At 39.8% G+C, this 22,820-nt stretch overlaps 1 protein-coding gene across 2 annotated transcripts in view; it reads left to right on the forward strand.

Annotated features, from left to right (window-relative positions):
- Nucleotides 1-22,820, forward strand: part of Herc4 (HECT and RLD domain containing E3 ubiquitin protein ligase 4) — a 114,418-nt gene that overhangs the window by 70,029 nt on the left and 21,569 nt on the right. The window contains exons 16-20 of one of the 2 annotated variants that reach the window (XM_008832656.3): nucleotides 7,767-7,886; nucleotides 13,478-13,501; nucleotides 16,162-16,260; nucleotides 19,118-19,285; nucleotides 19,532-19,675. In XM_008832656.3, coding sequence (XP_008830878.1) covers nucleotides 7,767-7,886; nucleotides 13,478-13,501; nucleotides 16,162-16,260; nucleotides 19,118-19,285; nucleotides 19,532-19,675 — 555 coding nt within the window. The remainder of the gene's footprint in view (nucleotides 1-7,766; nucleotides 7,887-13,477; nucleotides 13,502-16,161; nucleotides 16,261-19,117; nucleotides 19,286-19,531; nucleotides 19,676-22,820) is intronic. The other variant, XM_017798045.2, reaches the window with a different exon arrangement.

Below are 22,820 nucleotides of genomic sequence, written 5' to 3' on the forward strand. Positions count from 1 at the left end.
CGGGGGCTAGAGAGATGGCTCAGCAGTTAAGAGCACTGGCTGCTCTTGCAGAGGACGCAGGTTCGTTTCCTAGTACCCACATCATGGCTAATAACCATCTGTAACTCCAGTTCCAGGGGATCCTATGACCTCTTCTGACCTCCATGGGCACTGTACAACATGGGTGCACATACATGCAGGCAATACACTCATGCATGTAAATAAAACTAAATAAAATATTTTTTAAAAAAAGAAGAAAGAAGGAAAGTTTCCTCCCTGACCTAACCTTGGAGCAGGACTTGGAACCAAAAAACTGGATTTTGTGTTTACTGTTCATTGCAGGATGTGTTTGTTCCTCCCATATGTCATGTCCGTTGGAAAGCTTTCTGAATTGAAAATATTTCCGTTGCTCTAAGTGGCATCATAAGGAAAATCCTTAGGTACCTGCTGTCAGGAATGGATGTATAATTAGATAAATAAGTTCGTTGGCAAGTAATTGGATTATCTGAATTTTTACACAGTACATTATGGCTGTAGCAATATGTCAAAAGATAAATAAGGCTTATTACTTGGTCTGTTTAGCATAGTTCCTGTGTACTGGGCTGGTTTTCAAACATTTTAGCGGGGCAGGGGAGTGAGGAACAATAAGGATAAACCAAATGAATAGAACATAAGTTTATTCACTGTAACCACCCCTTAGCCAAAATGCTAAAGTTTAATTAAAAAGTGAAATAAAAGCATTACAATTAGAATTTATAGATTACATTTTGAACGTTTTAAGTAAAACGAGATTTTGTTTTGAACTTTTATCATGTGACTTCTATTTTTCCCTTGAAAATATTTATTGAGTGCCTACTGTATGCCTGTCATATTAGATGCTCAAGATTCATTAAGGAAATGGTGTGATTTCTGTCCTTGTTGAGCTTATAATACAGAAAGGTCATTATGTTCAAATAAATGAATATTCATGATATAGCACAGTAAGTGGTAGGTAAGGAGAACATGTAATGCACTAACTGAAAGATTAAAAAAGACTTAGAGAAAAGGATATCTTGTTGAAGTGTTTCTGATACACACATACCCATATAAAGTCCCTCATTTTTGTATGTAAATTTGTATGCAAATCTTTTGGATTAATCTTCCATTCAGTACCTAGTTTCTTTATTTTAAAGGTGGTGGTATTACCTGGATTTCACTTTAGTTATCAAATCATTGTATCTGAATTAACTACCAGCTATAATTCCCCTCAAGTCAAAGTTTTACTGAAATTTGTTCTTGAACGAAACCTGATTTCAAATTAGTAATTTTTATTATGTTAGCATTTAAAAAAAAAGTTATTTTTGTGTGTGTATGAGTGCATGAATATGGGTTGTGCATGGGGAGGCCAGCAGAAGGCATTGGATCCCCTGGAGCTAGAGTTAGAGGCAGTTGTGAGCTGCCCAAGGTGGGTGCTAGAAACCAAACTCAGGTCCTCTGGAAAAGCAGTATGCACTCTGAACCACTCATCCATCTCTCTAGCCCTAAAACTTATATTTTCAGAAAATTCAGACTGTAAACACTGCTTTGGGGAAGGAAACTGGTTTATATTTAAATTTTTTAAGTATTTAAGTTTTAAAGAAATATTTAGAGAGTAATAGGATCTGAATTACTTTTTCAACAAGTCATGAAATTTAGACTGATGTGAAAGTATTGATGAGGGAAAGCCATTGTGGTTTTGCTTGTGTGTCTTTGTGTGAAATTGTGTACATTCCTTTTAGTAAAAAGAGTTGTTGAAGATTTTAGTTGTTTAAAGCACATAACTGAAGTCTGGGACAAGGGTCCACAAGTTTTTCTGTACAGGGCTTGATGGTGTTTTGCACTCATGAGATACAGTCTCTGTTGCTGCTGCTCAGCCCTGAGCTCTGCTGTGGACAGCATATGTATGGATGGGTCCGGCTGCTTTCCACTAAAATTTTTATTTACAAAATTGGGGTTAATATTTGGCCTGCATGTGGTTACTTGCTGACCATTTGTGCTCTAGAATAACATTTTTGATTTCCATATATAGAGTAGGTGCCTTTTGTTTGAAAATCAGTAATAACAACTTCACTATGGTCTGTTTTTCCAAATAAGAACTTTAGTGATGTGTAAGTTAATCAAAATATTGGGGGGAAAAATAACTCCCAAGTGCTTTTGTAGGTGAATAAAGGGATTGGAAGCATCAACTGCAAGCTGGAGAGAGCTCTGGCTCTTACATGGCACTAACAACCATCCATAACTCTAGTTCCCAGGGATCTGACACCCTCTTCTGGCCTGTGTAGGCTTTGCATGCATGTAGTGCACTTAAATGCATGCAGGCACAACACTCATACATATAAATAAAAATAAAAGCATCAACTTTGGAAAATAAGAGGTCTGTTTTGTAAGGTTATTGAAATGAAATAATGTACACAAGTAGTACAGGGTCTAATGAAAGTTATTGGAGCCTAAAATTTGAATGAATCTTAAGGTAAAAGTCTACAATTCAGTTCAAATCTAGTTCCCTTTTTAATTATTTATTCTATGTGTATGAGTGTTTTGCCTGTATGTCTGTGTAAGTGCACTTGTGCAGTTTGAGCAGAGGCCAGAAAGAGGGTGTTGGATTCCCTAGAACTAGAGTAAGGGGTGGTTGTTAGCTGCCATGTGGGTGCTAGGAACCGAACCTGGGTGCTCCACAGAGCAGCCAGTGCTCTTAACTGCCAGGTCATCTCTCCAGGCCCTGGCTCACTTTCTTGATATGTGCTAATGCTCTCATTTCCCCTGGGCAAGGAAGTAGTGCTGTCAAGTGTGCGTGCTCAGATTTTCCTTTAGAGGTACCTGACAGCAGAAGTTTGAAATATATCAAAATTGACCTAAACTCTTTGTCTACTAATTTCTTCTTTTAGAGGTTTTGTTTGTTTGGGGGCATTGGAGGGGACAGGGTCTCAAGTATGTAGCTCTAAGGTCTGCCTGCCTCTGCTCATGGGTGCTGGGATTCAAGGTGTGTGACCCAGTCTCCTTACATGGCTTTTTTTATTATACTCTTTACCTCTCCCACCTGCTGTCTCTGCTTTGGGCTTTTCTTTTTCTTTTTTTTTAAGAAAATAATCCTCTCAGCAGGATCCTGGTTCGGTTCCCAGCACCCACATGGCCCTGGACCACCTGTTCATTCAGGTAATCTGTGATACCTTCTTCTGGCCTCCTTGGCACTAGGCATGCACACCCTTACATGCAGGCAAAACACTCATGCACAAAAATGAATAAAATCTTAAGGATTTGTGGCGAGGGGAGGAAGGAAACTAATTCTCAATCATATCTTAGTCCTTAATTTTTGTGGAGTTTTTTTGTTTTTTGAGACATGGTCTCGTGTAACCCATGCTGGTCTCTAATCAGTAGGTATTGAACTTGCTAGCGTAGGCTTGAACGTGCACTCCTGAGTTCTGGGATTACAGTAAGCGACCACACTGTGCTCTTGCCATTATTTTGAAATAAAATAAGCTCCAACACCAGAGTTTTCTTCCTTCCAAGCCCTCACATTCTGCCATACCAAGTATCTTTCTGACATGTACAGGACACTGGCATTTACTGTTGTCGTTTCTGAGGCTTGAAGTAATGAAATGTTTTTGTGCTTTAGCCATTTACTTATCATGATCTTGACGTGCTTTATTACCTGGAAATCTTTTCTCTCGCTAGCTTCCTGATTTGTTCTCCCCCTACTAACTTTGCGTTCTTCTTTATCTTACTAAACAGGCAGGAAGTTTTTCATAAGATACCACTGATTCTAGCACTTGCTGGCTCTAAAACATTGTTTCATCATCTGTCAGCTCTTGCCATAGTATACTCTGCAAAACACTCCAGAATTTACTATCATACAGTAGTGAGCACTTACTTAATCCTGTTGGAGTGGGCAGTTTTCACTTGAGTTTGGGCTATGGTTGATTGACCCAGACAGAATTTAGCTTGGCTTACTGTAAGCTGCATCTTTGGTCCAGTTTTATTCCATGTGCCTCTCATTCTCTTTGGACCAGCTGTTTAGAGTTGGGATGTCTAAAACTTGTCTCCTTTAGCTCCTGCGAGTCTCTTTGCCTTGAAGCCTAGAGTAGCCTTCCTCAAACTATGTTTCTTAATCTTTACACTTCCCTTTTTAATTTTCTTTCCTTTTGTATTTGTGTGTATGTAAGTCTGTGCAGTAGTGGGTATGGTATTGAACCAGGAATCTCCTGCATAGGCATGCCTCTGCCACTGATGTCTGTCCAGCCTCTTCAGGATTTGACTATCTTTATACATATCAGTAATGTTCCAAAGTTGTCATAAGTCTTACACATACTTTGAAATATTATTCCTAAATGTTTCATGTTCTCTTCTTTTGGGGGTGGGTCTTGTCTTTGAGACAGGGTCTCCCTGTAGCCCCAGCTGGGCTGGAACTCAGTATGTAGAACAGGCTGACCTTGAACTCACAGAGATCAGCTTGCTTCTGCCTCCTGAGTGCTGGGAATAAAGGCATGCACCACTGTGTGCAGTGGCATGTTCCATGTTCTTAATTGCAAATAAAAATAAGCACGTAAATAATGTAGATAAACATTTTCATTGTTTTCTTGGTATAGAGAGAAACAGTTTTGAAATTTTGAATATTGGACTTTTACTCTGTCACTTTGGTAAATTGTTAGTTCTGATAGTTCCCTTATAGAATCATTTGCAATTTATGCTTGTTTATGTGCATGTGTATGCACGTAGAGATCAGAGGCTGATATCAGGTGTCTTCCTCAATCGCTTCTTCACCTTATTTCTTGAGACAGTCTGTCACTGAACCTGAAGCTTGCCAATTCAAGCTGTATATACTAGATAGTCAGCAAGACTTGGAGATCCGTCTCCACCTCCCTAGTGCTGGGATTACATGCATACACTACCATGTCTAGCTTTTCTTACATGAATGTGTGTACAGAAAGGGATTGCCAAGGATTTTCCATGTTTGTGCCTCATTAGTGCCTTATAGAAAGCTCCCCCTCCCCCATCTTCCCCTCATTGGTGGTAGATTCTTGTTTGCTAATCGGTGCTTTCAAGACTGGTCTTTACAGGGGAGGGAGCAGAGAAGAGCTTCCCGTGATGCTGCCTGGGTTTTGAGGTTGTGTCTGGATCTCCAGGTGGGGCTTCCTTAAAGTTCCTGCCCTTCTTCCCTATGACAACCATGCTGTGCTTTGTGTGTCTTATGTGGAAGTAAAGTTATAGGCAAATTCTAGGATTACTAATATCTTTTTGTGACTTTTAGTTTGATTCCATTATGGACAAAAACATTTATCCTTTGGCTTGCTATTTGTTGGTTTTTTATTTTTATTATTTTTTCCCATGCATACTTATGTTTATATGTTGAGGGTTTTTTTTTTTTTTTTTTTTTTTTTTTTTTTGGTGGGGGAAGTGTTGAGGCAGGGCCTCCCTGTAACTTCAGCTGACCTGGAACTTGCTTATGCGGACCAGGTTGGCTTCAATCTCACAGAGATTCCCCATGCCTCTTCCCCTCAGGTGCTGAGATTAAAGTCATATGCCACCATTCCTGGCTTCAGTTTTTTTTTTAAATTGCATTTATATGTGTGTACACTGTTTTGTCTGTATACCACAGCATGAGTGTGGAGGTCTTTCAATATGGGGATCCCAGGGATCTAATTCAGGTTGTCAGGCTGAGCAGCAGGTGCCTTTATCCACTGAGCCATCCCACCAATCCATGCACTTGTTTTAAGAGTTAGCCCATGACCAGATGTGATGGCTGATGCTTTTAATCCCAGCACTTGGGAGACTGAGTCAGATCTCTGAGTCCAAGGCCAGCCTGGTCTATATAGCAAGTTCCAGGCCAGCTAGATACACAGTGAGACCCTGTCTCAAGAAAAAGTTAGCCACATAGGCAAGAGGAATTTAGACTCTGCTTTGGGGGCTTTCGCCTTTTTTTTTTTTTTTTTTTTTTTTCCTTCGGTCTTTTTGAGACAGGGTCTGCCTGTAGCCCCAGGTAGGCTGGGAGAACCTGCTGCTTCTGCCTCCCAAATGCTGGGATTAAAGGCGTGTGCCACCACGCCCGGCAGCTTTACCCTTTTGATTCCCTTTGATGTTCCTTCACTGTCTGACATTCTTGATAGTATGGGTCTCTGCACTATGACTCCTATCTCTTAAGACTTCTGCTTTTTTTTTGCGGGGGGGGGGGGGTCTTTTTGAGACAGGGTCTCCCTGTAGCCCTAGCTGGCCTGGAACTCAACTATGCAGACCAGGCTGGCCTTGAACTCACAGAGACCTGCCTGCCTCTGCCTCCTGAGTGCTGGGACTAAAGGCATGTGCTACCATGCCCAGTAAGACTTCTGCTTTTTGTTTGACCTATAGCCTATACCCATCACACTGATTAGGGAATAAAATCTATTCTCTTTATTTATAAAATTAGTCCATACTTAATCTTTTCCTATTTTGGGTTGATTGGCAGTATTTCTTCTCTTTTTCTTTTTCTTTTTTTAATGTGTATGAGTGTATTGCCTGCCTGTATGTAAGTGTACCCATGTTGTGCAATGTCCATGGAGGTCAGAAGAGGTTGTTGGGTCTCCTGGAACTGGAGTTATAGATGATTGTTAGCCACCATGTAAGTGCTAGCAATCGAACCCAAGCCCTCTGTAAGAGCAGCCAATACTCTTAACCACTGAGCCATCTCTCCAGCCCCATCAGCAGTATTTTTAAGTTTAATTACATGTGGTCAAGAGTTCATAATTGTTGCAATCAGGAGACTGGCTTTTCTAAGTATTCTACTGTATCTGCCTTCATAGTTCCCCTTGTCCCTCTAAAAACCACTTTTATTCATTTTGTATGTGCTTGTGAGGCAGGGGAAAGGACATGTGCCATGGCTCTCATGGGAACATCCAAGGATAGCCTGTAGAAATCTGTTCTCTCCTTCCACTGCATAGTCCTAGGAATTGCACTCAGGCACCTTTACCTGCTCAGCCATCATACTGCCCATTTAGAACAACTCCCCGTTTTTTAAAATTTTTTTTAAATCTCCAATATCTTGTCCTTTTGAAGAATTCTGGCCAGTCTTGTAAAAGTCCCACAGTCAGGTTTTTCATGTTTGATTCCTCGGTGTGGTGTTTGTCTATCTTTAGTGATCCTGCAAACTAGAATTTAGATTCTAGAGTTTGTGATTATATTTGGGTTAAATCTTTTTTTTTTCTTCATAAATGATATATTTGCTTCTTGTTACATTATGTCAGCAGTAAGATAATACTTCGTCATCACAGTATTGGTGATGAATCTTGATCAGGTGGCTCTCTCTACTGTAGAGATGGGCTTTTCCTTGTGTTATGTAATCTCTGAAGAGCGTCTGCAGCTTCTTCATTCTCTGTCTTTTCTCCAGGCATCACCTTCTAGAGTTTTTGTCGTCAGATCTTGGTCACTGTGTAGTATTTGGCAAGCATTAGTATTACTGATGTTTAGGTTCGATTTCCCAACTTGAAATCCATTTACTTCCTGGTTTACAATACTGTATGCACGTATTTTAATACTGTGTTGTGATTGTAAAACACTTATTTCTACTGGATTTTGGGATATTGAATGCAGACAGAAAAAACATCTTACAAATATTTAGTCTCCCATAGCACTTAATACGCATTTTGCATATATAGTAGGCACTCAGTAATTATTTTTTCATAGGGATAGAAAATTGGCTAAGAAACCTCCAAAGCATTTTTCTGTTTAAGGGATTTTTACTCTTTGCTTTAGGTACTAGTTAAATTTAATGCTGATTGCACCTTTTTTTTTTTTTTTTGTAGGTAAATGAGAAAACAGGACAGATTATACAGTATGATAAATTTTATATACATGAAGTACAAGAATTGATAGACATAAGGAATGATTATATCAACTGGGTCCAACAGCAAGCCTATGGAATGGTATGTTTCCTTTGTATTTTGTGATTTGATTTATGTATTATTTGTTATACAAAAGAAACAAAGGTTTTAGGAACAGTTTTTTTAATAGCTTTTATTCTAAGCTCATTTTTTAAAAATATGAGTATGTTGCAGCCAGGTATGGTAGCACATCCCTTTAATCCCAGCACTTTGGAGGCAGAGACAGGCAGATCTCTGTGAGTTTAAGGCCAACTTGGTCTATATAGCAAGTTCTAGGCCAGCCAGGCCCTACATAGTGAGACTCTGTCTCAACAAAAACAAACAGCACTTGCTGCTCTTTACAGAAGACTGGGGTTCGGTTACCAGCATCACATGACAGCTAACCACCAGCTGTAACTTCAGTTCCCATGGATTCGATGCCTTCTTCTGGCCTCTACCAGCACTGCACACATGTGATATACTTACATACATGCAGATAAAGCACTCATATACAATAAAAAATAAAAATAAATATTTTTATAAAGAATATACTAGATTAGGTATGGTGGCATTGACCTTTAATCACCACTGCACTCCAGAGGCAAAGGCAGGCAGGTCATTGTTAGTTCCAGGGCAGCATAGTGAGACCCTGTCTCAAAAAACCAAACAAAACAACCACATTGTACAAATAGCTATATTTGTATGCAAATATCCTTCTGTAGACACAGGTTGTACTTTTCTAAAGAAAAATACAGATATGATTTTTAATGCTTTTTGACATTTTTTATTTTGTATATATGAGTGTTTTGCCTGCATGTATGTAAGTACACCCGTGTCCTACAATGCCTGAAGAGGCCATTGGATCCCCTGGAACTGGAGTTACAGATGGTTGTTAGCCGCTATGTGGGTACTGGGAACCAAACTCCAGCCTTCTCCAAAAGCAGCCAGTGCTCTTATTACATTGAGCCATCTCTTAGCCCCTAATTTTTGACCCTTATTTCCTATAAGGTTGCCTATTCTCTAGTGTTAGGAATATTGGAGTCTCTGATCCTGGATCTTTGAAGAATGTTACAGAATGTGTGCTTCAAAACTGTGAAGGAGCCCTGGGACGATTGATTATGTGTTTCTTTTTCTCCTTTGTTTAACTTCTGATTGCATACATAAAATTACCCCATTACTTTACTTTCACATGATTTTTCTTTCTCTTCATTTATAGCCGAACACGATACTGAGTAGATGGTTGTGGAGTAGAAGTTTGTTGCTTGTTTTAGTTGCAAAATGGATTTAATATCACACCTTAGAAATAAAAATGTAGGACCCATGATTTGGTTTGTTAAATCTGAACATAGAAGATTAGCAGCCGGGGCTGGAGAGATGGCTTAGCGGTTAAAAGCACTGACTGCTCATGCAGAGGACCTGGGTTCGATTCCCAGCACCCAGATGGCCACTACGAACCATCCTTAACTCGAGTTCCACGGGAATCTGATACCCTCCTCTGACCTCCACGGCATTGCGTGACATGGGTGCACTCACATACATGCAGGCAATACACTCATACACATAAAATTTTTTTAAAAAAAGGTTAGTAACCACTTCAAAGGTTTATTGATACCATTCATAAATTCATCAATTTATATTATTACAACATTTGACCTCAGAGAGCTTGTGTCTTTGTTTTAGAGGGAGTTCAACACACTTTCACATTCACACAGAACTTTTCAAGACATTCTTCTCAGGCTTTTAAAAATAAGATTCAGGGGCTGGAGAGATGGCTCAGCAGATAAGAACACTGACTTCTTGCAGAAGACCCAGGTTCAAATCCCAGCACCCACATGGCAGCTAACAACTGTCTGAAACTGTTCCAGGGGATCTGACAGTCTCATCTGTCCTCTGCAGGCATTGCACAACACGGGTTCACTTACTACATGCATACACATAAAATAAAAATAATATTTTTTTTAATTAAAAAGTAAAAATAAGATTCAAGCCAGGCTTGGTGGCACATGCCTGTACTCCCAGTACTTGGGAGGCAAAAACAAGCCGATCTCTGAAATCCAGGCCAACTGGTCTACATAGCCAGTTTCAGGCCAGTTGGAGCTCTAGGGCTACCTCTCTCAAAAAGACAGTAATAACAATTATTAATAAATTAATTAAATAAAAATAAGATTCATACTTGCATTGCTACTTTCAGTGCTGAGTTGAGCATCATGTTGACACTGTAAGTAAAGTTTTAGACTGTCTTAAACATACCCATCCTAATTTATGATAATATGGCATATCTATGTAATTTGACTACAAGTACAAATAGGTATGTACATATATATGTATTCATACACACACACACACACACACAGAAACATATGTATACCACTTTGAGGGATTTTCTTTTTTTTTTTTTTTTTCCAAAGACAAGGTCTCACTATCTAGCTATGACTGGCCTCAACCTTGGAATCCTCCTGCTTCACCTTCCCAGTGCTGGGATTGTAGGCCTTTTTCACCACTGCCAGCTTTGTGTAGTTACCAAGAGTTACAGTGAAGGGTGCTGGAGAGGTGACTCAATGGTTAAGAGCACTGGCTGTCTTGCAGAGGACCTGGGTTTAGTTCCCAGCACCCACTGGCAGCTAACAACCATCTGTAGCTCCAGTTCCAGGGGATCCAACACCCTCTTCTGACCTCTGTGAGGGCATTGTACTCATGTGGGGCACTTATATACATACTGATAAAATACATCATACACATAAAAAGAAAGAAAAAAAAATAAAGTTATAATGAGGGCCAATAAACTGGCTCAGTGGGTAAAGGTACTTGTTGCCAACCCTGATAACCTGAGTTCATGTCCTGAGATACCCTTCATGGTAGAAGGAAAGAACCAACTCATACACAAATAAATAAAATAAAAATTTTCAAATAGGGGCTGGAGAGATGGCTCAGCGATTAAGAACATTGGCTACTCTTGCAGAGGACCCAGGTTTGGTTCCCAGCACCCACATGGCAACTAACAACCATCTGTTAACTTCAGTTCCCAGGGGATCCGACACCCTCTTTTCACCTCCACAGGCATTGCTTGCACAGGCACACTTACATGCCGGCAAAACGCTCACATACATAAATAAAAATTTTAAATTTTAAAATAAATTTTTTTTTAAAATTATGACGAACTGGGTATAGTGGGACACGCTCGTGATCCTAGCACTTAGGAGTTGGAAGCAGAAGAATCAGATGTTCAAGGGTAGTAGTAAGTCGAGACCAGCCTAGACTGCATGAGACCTGTTTAAAAAAGAAAGGTCCATACTGTTATTGTTATGTTTGAATTACATTTAAGATTCAAGTTAACTGCTGGGCGTGGTGGTGCACACCTTTAATCCCAGGCAGAGGCAGGAGGATCTCTTGAGTGCAAGGCCAGCCCGGTCTACATAGCGAGTTCCAGGACAACTGGGGTTACAGGGAGACCCTATCTCAAAAAGACTAAAAAAAATAAAAAATAAAAAAGTTAATTGTCCTTTTTTTTAAAGGCATATGATTCTTTTCATCTTTGATGTTATGTGTATGTAAGTCATGAATCTTGTGTACTCAGTATTGTATTGTGTATCTCTTAAGTAGCTGTGTGTTACTGTGGACAGTTACTGAGATACCTGACATGTTCACCAGCTATAATAGATGGGCTGGTATAACATCTGGGTGGACCAGTGTTGGGAAGATACACTGGTATTTAACTTCCACTGTTGGGCAGTTCTTCCTCAGTTTTCAAAGCATGTTAGAATTTAGCCAACTACAAAGTTGATGAGAAATTTCTGATACCATTTGAAGGGGTTGCGTCCTCTGCTATTATCATTTGTTAAAAGACTTCCAGGAACTTACAGAAAACTACTGTATAGCCCAGTACAGTTTGTTAGAGGGAAAGGATACAGATTAAAATTAGACAAGTTAAGACACATAGGGAAGAATCTAGAAGTACCAATAGTAGAGCAACTATTCTTTCCTTCATTGGAAAATCATACATGAGTTTCCTGACATTGATGTGTGATAATACTCAGAGCAGGGAACCTCACCTGAACTTTGATACCCAGTGAGTTGGATACTGGATGGCTGGAGTCCCATCACACATTGTCACATTGTCCACTGGCTAAAGAGCACAGGCATTCCTGTCAGACAGACATTCCAAAGATCCACAGGTCACCTCCTAATAGCCTCATAGTAAGGTGGAGTCCTCACTAGAATAATTACAAGCTACAAGTTTACCAACAGGTTTCTGGAAGATTTTAGTACTTTATGAGTCTGAACCCTGAGTATATGTGGAAACTTTGAGTAAGAAAGTATGTATAGGTCTGAGGATGTAACTCCATTGGTAAAGTGCTTGCCTAGCATGTGTGAAGCCCTGGGTTTGATCCCCTACACTACATGAAACTTTGCATGGTGACACATGTCCATAATCCCAGGACTTGGGAAATGGAAGCAGGAGGATCAGGAATTTGAAGCTACCCTGGGCTATATGAAACCCTACCTAAAAGGGGCGGGGCATGAAAAAGAGAGTGTACATAATGGGCTTGAGGGTTCAGTGGTAGAGCACTTGCTTAGCATGTGCAAGGCCCTGGGTTCAGTTCCTAGAGCTGGGAGAAAAAAAAAACCATTTCTTGTCAAACCTCTCAGTAAGTTTTCATTATTTTTCTTTCATAAATCTTTATTTTTAAAACTTACCAACCCCAATGCTCTGTCTTGCACTTTGGGTTTGAGTTAATATTATTTTCATAATAACTATAAGAGGTCTGGCAGGATGGCTCAGAGGGTAAAAACACTTGCTGCACAAACCTAACAACCTGAGTTCAAAAACCACAGTGGAAAGAATAGAACCAACTTACGCAAGTTGTCTTCCGACCTCCTCAGGCATGCCATGGTTTGCCTTCGTATTCTTATTCTCTCCTCTTTCTCTCTCTCTCTCCTCTCTCACCTTCATATTCATATTCTCTCTCTCTCTCCTCTTTCTCCCCCCCAATTATAATAAGAATTTAAGGGGGAAAAAATCACTGTAGGATACCTTATGTAGTATTAATATACTAAACATTTTCACTTTCCAAAAGACTAACGAAGGCTTAAAAACCTGAGAACTATTTCTTCCGTTTTCCAGGTAAAGAACCGTAGCCTGGTATGGTGGCGTATGCCTTTAATCCCAGCTCTCAGGAGGCAGAGGCAGAGGCAGAGAGGCAGAGAGGCAGATCTTTGTGAGATCAAGGCCAGCCTGGTCTGCCTACATAGTGAGTTCCAGGACACGTGGGGCTACAGGGAGACCCTGTCTCAAAAAGCCAAAAATGAAAATAAAAAACAAACAGCCACGAAGACTGTATCAGGTTAAGGACTAATCTCTAATCTACATAAATTCTTCAAATAGGGAAACTTAGTTACTGAAACCAGATTTCATTATGTTCAAACTTAGGTGAATTCGTGATCACAATGTACCAAATTAAATAAGTCTTGAATTCATAGATAGAGATGTGTAAAGTATATGTGGGAAAGGTAATTTTTTTGTAATTTATTTTCTGCTTTATTAATTCGATATTTTGTTATAGAAAATTAAATGAAATACTATTTTGACTAGAAATAGTTGTGTCTGAACACTAACGTTGCTCCTCATTACTGTGCATTCTGCATTGCTTTCTTAGGATGTCAGCCATGGATTAACTGAGGTAAGTCTGGTGTAATAAAGTCTTGTGTTGATAAAGAATATTCTGTTTCTTTGGAAAGGTGAAATTCTTTTGTGTGACTTTTTAAATGTGTGCACATATATGTATCATGGTGGCTTTCAAACTACTCCTTAGAAGTAATAAGTTCTCTGAAAACAAAAGCTAAAACAGCTGTTAAGTAAAACATTTAACTTGTACTTTAAAATGTTTCCTATTCTCCTTGTCTACCAATTTAAAATGTAGTATGTTCTCCGAATATAAAAATAAATTTTATTTTAAAATTAGGTAAATACCTACCTAATAAAGCAAAAATACTAGAGGAGTAAAATCATAATTTTAAGCTAATAATTGATAATCACAGTTTTCCCAAAATTAAACTTTGAGTGTGATCATCTTATTTGTCTCTCGTGTTATCTTAATGTACAGAGCTCTACTACTTTACCTAAGTAACGAGTAACTAAACTTCCCTTTTGAAAACTGAGGCTCTTATGTTAATTTATTTATGTTACAGTGTTAGGTTTTTGTTGTTGTTTTTTGCTTTGCTTTTGGTTTACTTGATGTGGGTTTGCCAGTACTTGAACTAAAGAAGCATTAGTTAGCTTTAAATTGTGTGTCTAATACTGTTTGTTTTCTCTTCCTCAAACAAGTATCACATAAAATTATGAAAAGATAGGACTGGTGTCAGACACAGCTCAGTGCTAGAGTTCTTGCCTACTCTATACACAATTTTTTTTTTTTAATGAAATAGACTTTTGAAAGCATGATAGGCAGCTGAGATGCTAAAGACACGTACACCTCCCTGTAAAGCAGATCCACAGTGGGTTTAAACATTGCAGATTCAGGGCGTGGAGCTGGCTCAGCAGGTAAAGGCAACTGCTGCCAAGTCTGTCAACCTGAATTTCATACCTGCATGTTGTACCTCTCTCCTACACAAACACACACACACGTATTGTGGCACATGCGTGGCCACGTATACTCATACTAAATAAATAAATAAAACTAATGAATATGCAATTTAAGATTTTCTGTTTTTTAGAGTCACTATGTAGCCCTGGCTGCCATAAAGGTCTCTATGCAAACCAAGTTAGTGTCAAACTCACAGAGATCTACTTGCCTTTGCCTCCTGAGTGCTGAGATTAAAGGTGTGCACTGTCACTCCTGGCAAAATGTAATTGTTACAGAAAGTGTCAGCAAGATGGTTCAGCAGGCAAAGGTATCTGCTGCCAAGCCTGACAACTTGATTAGATCCCTGGGACCCACATGGTGGAAGGAGAGAACAGATCCCCACAAGCTGTACTCCGACCTCCACATGCCATATACACATATGCATACTCACACATGTATATGCACATACACAAAATAAATTTTTTAAAAATACAGGTTCAGGACTGGAGAGATGGCTCAGTGGTTAGGAGCACATACTGCTCTTGCAGGGGCCTGGAGTTCAGTTCCTGGCAACCATATCTGGCAGCTCACAAATGCCTATAACTCCAACTCCAGCAGATCCAACGCCCTCCTTAGGCACCCCATGTGCACACACACACACACATACACACACACAATCACAATTAAATCTTTTAAAATAAACTACAAGTTCAAATAGACTTTCTAATCACTTTAGAAGACATTGTTCATGGTTTGCTACTCCTCATTGGAAGCCTCACAGTAAGAACTCCCATTCCAAGGTTGACACTGCATACTGCCTACTGGCTAGGTGGTAGTGGCATTCAGTATCTGTTAAATGAAGGAATAAATGGACTCAGCTGCTAGAGTAGCCCTAATATATATGAGCTGGGTATTGTACAAAATATAAAAGCCCCAAATACTAGAATGAACCCAGTTTACTAAAGTTGGCGTTAACACATGCTAAACAAAAAGTATTCGTACTGGGCAACATGATGCACACTGTCAACCCAGCGCTTGGGAGGTAGAGGCAGGAGGTTCAACAGTTCGAGGCCAGCCTGGCCTACGTTGTGAAACCATCTTAAAAAAAAAAATAAATAAAGCCAGGCATGGTAGTGCATGTCTGTAGTCCTAGCACTTGGGAGGCAGAGGCAGGCAGATCTCTGTGAGTTCAAGGCCAGCCTGGTCTACATAGTGAGTTCCAGGACAGCTGGGGTTACAGGGAGACCCTGCTTCAGAAAGACCAAAAGTAAATGAATAAATAAGCTGGGCATGGTGGCGCATGCCTTTAATCCCAGCACTTGGGAGGCAGAGGCATGCGGATCTCTGTGAGTTCAAGGCCAGCCTGTTCTACATGGTGAGTTCCAGGACAGTTGGGACCAGCTTGGGGTATAGGGAGACCCTGTCCAAAAAAGACCAAAAAAAAGGGGGGCGGGGGCTGGGATGCACTTAAGTGGTAGAACACTTGGCTAGCATTCACAGTCCCTAGGGCAGCTGGGGTGGGGCTAGGACTTGTTACTTGTAGTTTTATGGGCTCTGAAGTGTACAGTTCACTAAAATTGAGAACTGGGTTTATTTTAATGCCTTATGAAATTATCAGTACAAATCGTATAGCCAAAAATAAGCGACTTTTTTTTTATAATTTCTAACCATGCCAGTGAATGAACCAAGAATGTGATCATCTTTACAAGAAATGACAGCAGCCATAATAAACACATCATAAATAAACTTGTATTAATGAGTTAATCTTTTATTTCCAGTTGGCAGATATCCCTGTGACAATTTGCACATACCCATTTGTTTTTGATGCGCAAGCAAAAACTACTCTGTTACAGACAGATGCAGTCTTACAGATGCAGGTAAATATTATACAATACCAATTTGATTTGGGGGTGTTTTTAAAATTTTTCTCTGACTTTAAAAAATGTTTGAAATGCTTGTGGTCAGTAATCTGTGAGAAGGGCACCATTGTAGGCTATCATTACCTTGTATAGCTCTGAAGACGAGTGTTCAACGAGAAGTGTAAATGTGAAAGGTGCTTATTTTTTTTTAAAGCTGCAATGAAAATAGAATAGCTTTTTTATATATATATCTTTAAAAGTGATATAAGGGCTATGACTGGTGGTTCTCGCCTTTAATCACAGCACTTGAGAGATAGAGGCAGTAGATCACTGCGAGTTCAAGGTCAGCCTGTACTTCAAGCAAGTTCTGGACTAGCCAGGGCTACAAAATGAGACCCTGTCTCAAAAAACCTAACAAAGTAATATGAACCCCTTTTATTATATAAATATGTGGTCTTTTTAAAACAGGTTTACTAGCTTACCTGACAGAATGTTAGGTTGTTTAGAAAACTTGCCTCACCGTTTGTCCTCTAACTGTATGCTTGGTAAACATGGACGGAGAAGCAATCACTTACTGGGAGAAGAATTCGAAATTGCCTTGAAGTAATAGGTTTTCCTTAGATTGGTCATTGGTGTCTTTTCTTTCTCTTCTCCTCCTTCCTTTTTCCTTCTCTTTTACATTCATAATGAAGTTTTTTAAAAAATACTGTTTTTATTTTATGTGTGGTGCAATTCCCATGTAGGTCAGAAGATGGCATCAGATCCCCCTGGAACTGGAATCATGGGCAATTGTTAACTACCCTGTAGATGGAAAGAAAGAAGGGGGGGCGGAGAGAACGAGCTAGGCATGGTGGTGCTCAACTGTGATCCCAGCCCTAGTCCCAGCATTTGGATAGTGGAAGTAGGAAAAGCAGGATTTCAAGGCCACTTGACTGTATGTATAGTGAGTTTAGCCCAGCCTGTGCTACGTGAGTACTCTGTCACAAAAAAACTAAATAAATGACTGTTTCAGCAATGAAAAATGAAATTAGTTCACATAATTTGAACTCTTTCTTTTTATTTAAAGTTTTTAAAATCCAAATTTTGATAACTTCATCTGTTCAGGTAACAGTTTTCTAAGTCCTTCTAAACATTTTAATAATAAATACTAAAGACAAGTTTAAAAGAAATATTTTTGTATGCTAGTAAGCCATATTTTTGGAAGGCTTTGTTAAAAGAAGTTAATAACATGTGCTTTTGATATGATATATTCTGATTTAGAACAGGAATATAGGGAGAACCCCAGGAAAAGAACAAAACTTGAATGGAAAAAGCCAGCTGCTTAGTTGTGTCTTTAATGAACTTACTGGATGAATGACTGTAATAACTTCCTTAGCCAAGCTGATCCTATTCTCTTTTTATGCTGCTTTCTTTTCTTACTTCCCCATCTCTATCTCTTATTTAAGTTTTTAGGGAAACTGAGGCTTCGCATTTATCATCATTTTTGCTTACAATAGTAATGTTAAAAAAAAAATTTTTTTTTTTTGGTCTTTTTGAGACAGGGCCTCCCTGTAGCCCCAGCTAGCCTGAAACTCACTATGTAGACCAGGCTGGACTTGAACTCACAGAGATCTTCCTGCCTCTGTTTCCCGAGTACTGGGATTTAAAGGCATGTGCCACCACACCTGGCTTAATAGTAATGTTAAAATTTTTATATATTAATGTTAAAATTCAAGCCTGGGAACTAGGCGTGGTGGCACACACCCTTAGTCCAGTACTCAGGAGGCAGAGGCAGGTAGATCTTTGTGAGTCTGAGGCTAGCCTGATCTACAGAATGAGTCCCAGGCCAGCTGAGGCTTCAGGGAGACCCTATCTCAAAAAGACAAAAAAAAAAAAAAAAAAAAAAAAAATTCAAGCCTGGTGGTGTGGTACATGTTAATCCTAGCACTAAGGAGATTGAGGCACGAGCATTGCTGTAAGTTTGAGGTCAGCTTAGGCTATACACCAAGGCCCTGTCTCAGACTAAAAAATAAAGTCTCCGTTTTCTAAATTTTTGTGTTGTACCAGATAGTGAGTTAGATGGAATATAAATTGAGGAGTATAGGAATTATTCCTAGAATTAATAGCATACCTCTAACTGAGCTACCCAGCATCTTTGTAGCAATACTATTAAGATTTTAATCTTGGGCACAGAGAAGTGGCTAAGTGATAAGAGCACTTGTGAAAGCACGAGGACCTGAGTTCAGATCTCTAGCACCCACAGAAAAGCCAGGCATGGGCACATCTATAACCCCAGCATTGGAAAAGCGGTTCCACAACAGTGCTTACTGTTTTTGCAGAGGACCCAGGTTCAGTTGTGTTGAGTGGTTCATAACTACCTGTAACTGTAGCTCCAAGGGGATTTGATACCTCTGGCTTCTGCGGGCACGCAACTCAGTGTGCAATAACACACACACACACAAATCACTAAAAATAAATCTTTTTCTTTTTTTTTTTTCTTTTTGAGACAGCTGTCCTGGAACTCACTATGTAGACCAGGCTGACCTTGAACTCACAGACATCCACCTGCCTCTCCCAAGTGCTGGGATTAAAGGCTTTTACCACCACACCCAGCTAAATCCTTTCTTTTTAAAAAATTATTAATCCTTTGGGGCTGGGGCTGGGGATGTAGCTCAGTTAGAAGAGTGCTTACATGGCATAGGCCATAGATTTCATCCCCAACACTGCATAAATCAGGCATGGGTAGCACATGCCTGTAATTTAAGCACCCATGGGTGAAGGCAGAATGATAAGAATTTCAAGGTTATCCTCAGATACATAGCAGGTTCAAGGCCAGCCCAACCCAAGTGAGACTCTGTCTCAAAATAAAATAAAATTCTAATCTTTTGTTTTCTAGATGGCTATTGACCAGGCCCACAGACAGAATGTCTCCTCTCTTTTTCTCCCAGTGATTGAATCTGTGAATCCCTGCTTAATTCTAGTGGTGCGCAGAGAGAATATTGTAGGAGATGCAATGGAAGTTCTTAGGAAAACGAAGAACATCGATTACAAAAAGCCACTTAAGGTAATTTGATATTTTCCTTCACATGAATTGGAACTTCTATTTAGAGACTCTTCAGTCTATTTTGGGTTTTTTGGTTGTGGTGGTGGTTTGTTTTTGTAGATGTTTGTGTAAGTGTATATCTCTGGAAGTTAAACTTTTTGAAACTATAAATTGCTAAGTATTTATTAGTAAAAAGCACGTTACAGAACCTAAAAAAACGAACTTTTCATTTTTCATGCTCTATTCCATGTTCTTGTGCTGTTTTAGGTTATATTTGTTGGAGAAGATGCTGTTGATGCAGGAGGTGTACGCAAAGAATTTTTCTTGCTCATCATGAGAGAATTACTAGATCCTAAATATGGCATGTTTAGATATTATGAAGATTCCAGGCTCATTTGGTTTTCGGATAAGGTAAAATACCCATCTACCTCAGTTACTTCTTTTTTTATACCCTTGTTTGTATACCTATATGTATCAGAGTAACTCAAGAAGACTAGATTCCTAGTACATTTTGTTCAGACATTTGCTTTATTATTATGGTTTACAGTGAGAAACTTTTAGACTTGTCAGAATACAGTCATGCTTCTTACACATTTCAGATCAAGAAAATCAATCCAGAGGGACAGTCATCCTGAACACAGGGTCAACTTTTCCTTCTGTGTGTTTCACTTTGGGAAATTAACAGTGATCACTGACTTGACTTCTCTTCTGGGAAGACCTAATTGAACAGTAGAGAGCATTGACACCTCTTACTTAGATAAGGGGCCAGCAAACTACAGTGTCTGAGCCAGTCTTCCCACATACTATGTAGAAAGTCACCTGTTAGATGTGGCTGCTTCTGAGCTGCATCGGAGGTGGACTTGAGCAGTGACAACAAGGACTTCTGTCAGAAGACTATGATGTTTAACACCTGCTCCCTTGTAGAAGTGTTTGCTGACCTCTGGTTTGGTTCAAATAGTTCTTTCATAGAACCCTGATTCATAAGCAATGTCTACTGAGCATTATGTATAGTTTGGGGGGGGGTGTCTTTTTGAGACTGAGTCTCCTTGTAGCCACAGCTGGCTTGGAACTCGATATGGAGACCAGACTGGCTTCAGTCTCACAGATATCTGCCCCCTCTGCCTCCCAAGTGCAGGGTTTAAAGGTGTACCATCACACCTGGCTATTTATAACATTTCTTATGTATTATTTAATCTTTCTTCCAGGAGGCTGGCTGCCTTGTGTGGGATAGCAGTATTGATGTTCAGTGCCTAGGCTAATTCATGAGGGGTAACTTTTAAGTGTGTGAATCTTTTGCCTGCATGTATGTAAGTGTACTATGTGGGTGCAATGCCTGCAGAGGCCAGAAGGGTGTCAGATCCTCTGGAACTGGAGTTATGGATGGTGGTTACCTGCCATGTGGGTGCTACTAGGAATCAAACTTGGGTCCTCTGGAAGAATAGCAGGTGTTCTTAACTCTTGAGCTATCTCTAACCAGTTCAATACTTGCGTGTGTCTGTGTCTGTGTCTGTGTGTATGTGAGTGCACCCGTGTCATGCAATGCCATGGAGGTCAGAAGAGGGCGTCGGATTCCCCTGGAACTGGAGTTAAGGACGGTTCATAGCCACCATGTGGGTGCTGGGAATTGAACCCGGGTCCTCTGCAAGAGCAGTCAGTACTCTTAACTGCTGAGACATCTTACCAGCCCCTTGGATACTTTTATATAAAGAAATACCCCTGCATTATTTGATAATTAATCTACTCTAGTTCATATGGGAAAGGATTTTAATTAGTTACCAATTTTGAAATGACTAAGTCTGCTCATTGACATCCTCCCTTAGTAACAGTTTATCTTTGGTTTTGTTTATATGTTGATGTTTTTCAATCTATTATAGCTTTTTTTTTTTTTTAATGTGTATGTGTGTAGGTAAGTGCACCCATGTCATGCAGTGCCCACGGATAGAAGAGGCTGTCAGATCCCCTGGAATTGGAGTTATGGACAGTTGTTAGCTGCCATGTGGGTACTGGGATTTGAACCTGGGTCTTCTGCAAGAACAACCAGTGTTCTTAACTGCTGAGCCATCTCTTCCACCTCTACCCTCCTTTTTCTTTTTCTCTTTTTGAGACAGGGTCCCTTGTAGCCCCAGCTGGCCTAGAACTTTTAAAGTAGACCAGACTGACCTCAAACTCAAAAAGATCTGCCTGCCTCTGCCTCCCAAGTGCTGGGATCAAAGGTGTGTGCCACCACACCCAGCTTGTAGTTACTATTTTTATTGATGCTCACATTGTCCCATCCTTATCCAATGAGAGCTCTTTTGAACCATCCTTAGTATTTAGTACCTCCTTGCTAACTGGTATATTTAACAGGACAAAATGCTCCATACTTAAAAATAACAAAGCAATAACACCAATTTTATGATTACTGAAAACACATTCTAAATTTTTTTACAATTTGTTTCATCCTTTGGGTACAGCTTAGTACAGATATGTAGCTAGTAATGCTTTGGTATCATTTGAAATTATTTCGCTCTATTATTCTGGTTATTATGGTCTATTATTATGGTTGTTCTGTAAGTGAATAGGTGCTCAAATTAACTTAGTTTTTATTACTAGGAATTGGTTATTACAGTGTAGTTTAGTTTTATAAATACATAAAATATTTGTGTAGTTCCCTGGACAAATTTACAACATAAGATACGTTGAAAGAAGCCAAGCTTTGTCTCATTTTCGCTCCTCTTATGAATAACCTTTCAAATATAAGGTTTATGGCTGGACGTGGTGGTGCTCGCCTTTAATTCCAGCACTTGGGAGGCAGAGGCAGGCAGATCTCTGTGAGTTCAAGGCCAGCCTGGTCTACAAAGCAAGTTTCAGGCTAGCTGGAGCTGCAGGGAGACCCTGTCTCAAAAAGACCAAAAAAAGTTATAAAGGTGTTTGTGTGTGTGTGTGTGTGTGTGTGTGTGTGTGTGTGTGTGTACATCCTTGTGTGCGTGCTTGTCAAGGTCAAAGGCCACCTTTCAGGAGTCAGTTCTCATCTTTCTACCTTGGTTTTGAGGCAGGATCTCATTGCTTATGCTGCTGTGTACACCACTTTAGGTGGCCCACAAGCATCCAGGTCATTCTCCTGTCGCTGCCTCCCATTTACAGGAGGAGTGCTGGGATTACAAATGTGCACTACCACATCCAGTTTTTTGTGTAGGTTCCAGGGATTGAATTTAGACCCTCAGGTTTGTGTGGCTAGTGCTTTTACCCACTGAACCATGGTGGTTTTCTGAAACAGGATGTTATGTATCCCAGGCTGGCCTCAAACCTTGCTGTGAAGATGAGGATAACCTTGAAATTTGAGCCTCTTCCCTCTGCATCCCAAGTGCTGAGACTGCATGTGTGTTCCACCACACCCCATTTATATGGTGCTGGATAGAATATAGAGCCTCATGCATGCTAGGCAAGCACTTTACCTGCTGAACTACATTCTTAGCTTTTGGTTTATCTGTTTTTCGAGAGTGTGGTCAGTTTTGTTTTGTTTTTGTGGTTTTTTTGTTTTGGGACGAGTGCAGAGCAGTTTAAAGTATTTTAAGAA

Source organism: Nannospalax galili, unplaced genomic scaffold (genome assembly GCF_000622305.1).
Source record: "Nannospalax galili isolate Female #2095 unplaced genomic scaffold, S.galili_v1.0 scaffold156, whole genome shotgun sequence".
NCBI classification, from domain to species: domain Eukaryota; kingdom Metazoa; phylum Chordata; class Mammalia; order Rodentia; family Spalacidae; genus Nannospalax; species Nannospalax galili.